This window comes from Arachis ipaensis, chromosome B08 (genome assembly GCF_000816755.2).
Source record: "Arachis ipaensis cultivar K30076 chromosome B08, Araip1.1, whole genome shotgun sequence".
Lineage (NCBI taxonomy): Eukaryota > Viridiplantae > Streptophyta > Magnoliopsida > Fabales > Fabaceae > Arachis > Arachis ipaensis.
Genome location: NC_029792.2, coordinates 112,612,356 through 112,615,092, shown reverse-complemented (window position 1 = coordinate 112,615,092; position 2,737 = coordinate 112,612,356). Strand labels below are relative to the sequence as shown.

General features: G+C 28.5%; 1 protein-coding gene across 1 annotated transcript; it reads right to left on the bottom strand.

The window, feature by feature from the left end:
• On the bottom strand, positions 675-1,207 carry LOC107611409 (dihydroflavonol 4-reductase). Its single transcript, XM_016313337.2, has 2 exons — positions 890-1,207; positions 675-793 (listed from the first exon to the last, which is right to left on the bottom strand). Exons 1-2 carry the CDS (start codon positions 1,011-1,013, stop codon positions 675-677), a joined length of 243 nt encoding a protein of 80 aa, XP_016168823.1. The 5' UTR covers positions 1,014-1,207.

The following is a 2,737-nucleotide window of genomic DNA, read 5'->3' as shown; positions in this document are numbered from 1 at the left end:
ATAACATTTAAAATTTATCATTTTTAACATCCAAATTTCTCAATTCCAACATAAAACAATATAATGCACCATAACATCCAAACGTCTTATTATTAACATCCAATTATATAACACATTAACATCCATAAATAAATTAATATTTTGGTGTAATTAAATTCCACAGTACCTAAAACAATTATCTACAAAAATAAAGACAAATAATAATAAATTAAATCTGTTCTCAAAGTGGCTGAAGCCCTCTCTCTGCCTTGGAGTTTTACTCGACCTTTTTGTGCAATAATTACGCCAAAGGCCTCCTTTCAAATTGTTCCACACACTCTAGAAACCTCCTCTTTTCAAATGATTTTGGATATGAGATTGGGTAATGGTGTGAGTAAGAAAAAATATAGAATATTTGATTGATGACAAGCATAATAATTGCCATAAATCTAAAAATAACCGTTTATTTATTATTTCTTTAATCATAGATGTTACACGCGCCTATTGTGAATTTAGGTTTAAAAACATAACAAATTAAATATAAGCTCATCTGTGACCTCAATAAAGATTTGATTGATTATTTGTTAATATTTTTTGGTTACTTAGCACTATTGCATGTTAGAGAAACAAAAAAAAAATTAAACTTATTTTATTTAGTATTCATTTATTCTAATAACAATTAATAAATGTTAGAATTAATGAATCTCAACAACAGAGTCAAAAGAACCTTCTTCTAGAAGATCTGCCTTAAAGAGTTGCAACCTCTCCTTTGCACTTTCAAGTTTCAGCAAGTGCTCAACCTTCTTCGGATTACCTACTCCAATTAAAATAAATCAAATTACATTCACAAAACGCTATACTAATTAATTTATAATTAAGCCCCAATTAAGTAGAAAAAGAAGACACTTACTTGGATCACGAACGGTGGCTCTAACAGTGTAATCACGTTGCAGGAGGAACTTGATTATCCATGAAGCTATGTAACCAGAACCACCCGTCACACACACCACCTTATTTTGTGCCCCGCTGCTCATCTTCCTTGTTTTTCTATTGATTGCTTCAAAGTTTTGGACTAATTCATCTAATCTAAGATTTCTTAATTGTGTTTGCTAATGACGACAGCAAGTGCATCATTCATTTCTTATAGTCATTACTACTTAGTACTAAAAGTCTAACACTATAATTTTCAAACTGACTTGTCAATGTCCAGATCTTAATTTGAATTCGGATATTTCTCACAAAATTACTACAAATGCCTATTATCAATGTCTATGATGCACGGACACTAACACGGACACGAGACACGATACGATACAGGACACGCCGACACTCAAATTTTAAAATCTTACATGACACGGGGACACGCATACATATAAAATATAAAATATTTTTTAGATAAATCGTAATAATATTTTGATATTTTATTGATATAAAATATAAATTATTTTTTTATTTATTTTTAATTTTTTATTTTAATTATATCAAGTATTTAAAATATTTTTTATTTTAATAAATAATAATATATATTATATCTAAATTTATTTCAAGAATATATGTTAAAAATAAAACTGGACACGCTGACACGTGATGGTATTTAGGTGTGTCCAAGCATATCCGAAGAAGAATTTTTCTTTTTATTAAGATACGGTTGGACACAGCAAACACGCGTGTCGAACGAGTGTCGATAAGTGTCGTCTCCAAAATTCGTCGGACACGTAGACACGACAACTCAGCGAAGTAACCGTGCTTGGTAGCAGTTAAATAAGGAAGATGGTTGACAATATTGTCATAGGAGGTAGCTTGTTTTCTATATAAGGTCCTACATGGCTGAATGTTTCTCCCCATCATTCGAGTAATTGACCAAGTTTCAAATATATTTTCAGATCTTTTAATAAATTAGATCTAGGTGTTATTATTTGACAAACACTACGTTGGTCATCAAGTGGTAAGAAACTCTTTCCTTGTTTAAAGTTGTGGAGTTTAAATCCTTTGGGAGGAGAAACAAAAAACACAAAAAAATCATTGCACTATTTTAAAATAGACAATCATAGTTTCTCAAATCAAAATAATTATCTGATTACTAAAAATAAATATCGAATAAAATATGCCTGTGTGTTTGTCCTAATCTTATTTAGAATAATATCATGGTACGTGTATTCTAAAATGATTTAAATTTTTAAAAGCATACATGATTAAATTTTAAAATAATCTTATATGGAGTCAAATAGGTTTATTAAATTTTCAATAGGGTGAACGCAGATCTGATCATTCGATTAGATAGGATTAAAATTTCAATTCGATTCGCACTAGCTAAAATTATCAGATCGGATCCAATATTTGCGTTTTTAAACTTGGATCAATATATGATAAATATTAGTTTAAATAAAATATAAAAAAAATATTTATTTATCTATTGTGGATCTACAGATATACAAATACCTACTTGAAACTGCAATCTGATTATATTAGTGTTTAGATTAGATTAATATTCACAATTTTTGAATCAGATTCTGATAAATACCATGGATATACGGATTGAATCTGATCTATACATACCTTTAATTTTTAGAGTGATCTTTTCAATTCATGACTTTCATCAATTTAATTTCTCATCTCAATTTTATTATAGTGCTCTTTGAAATTGAACTCTAAGAACTATAGTGATTTCTGAACTCTTTTTTTATGTTGATTAAGCAAACGCACTAAAAACACATGTTAATGTTATTAATTAAAAGAAATATATAAAAATAAAATTTAA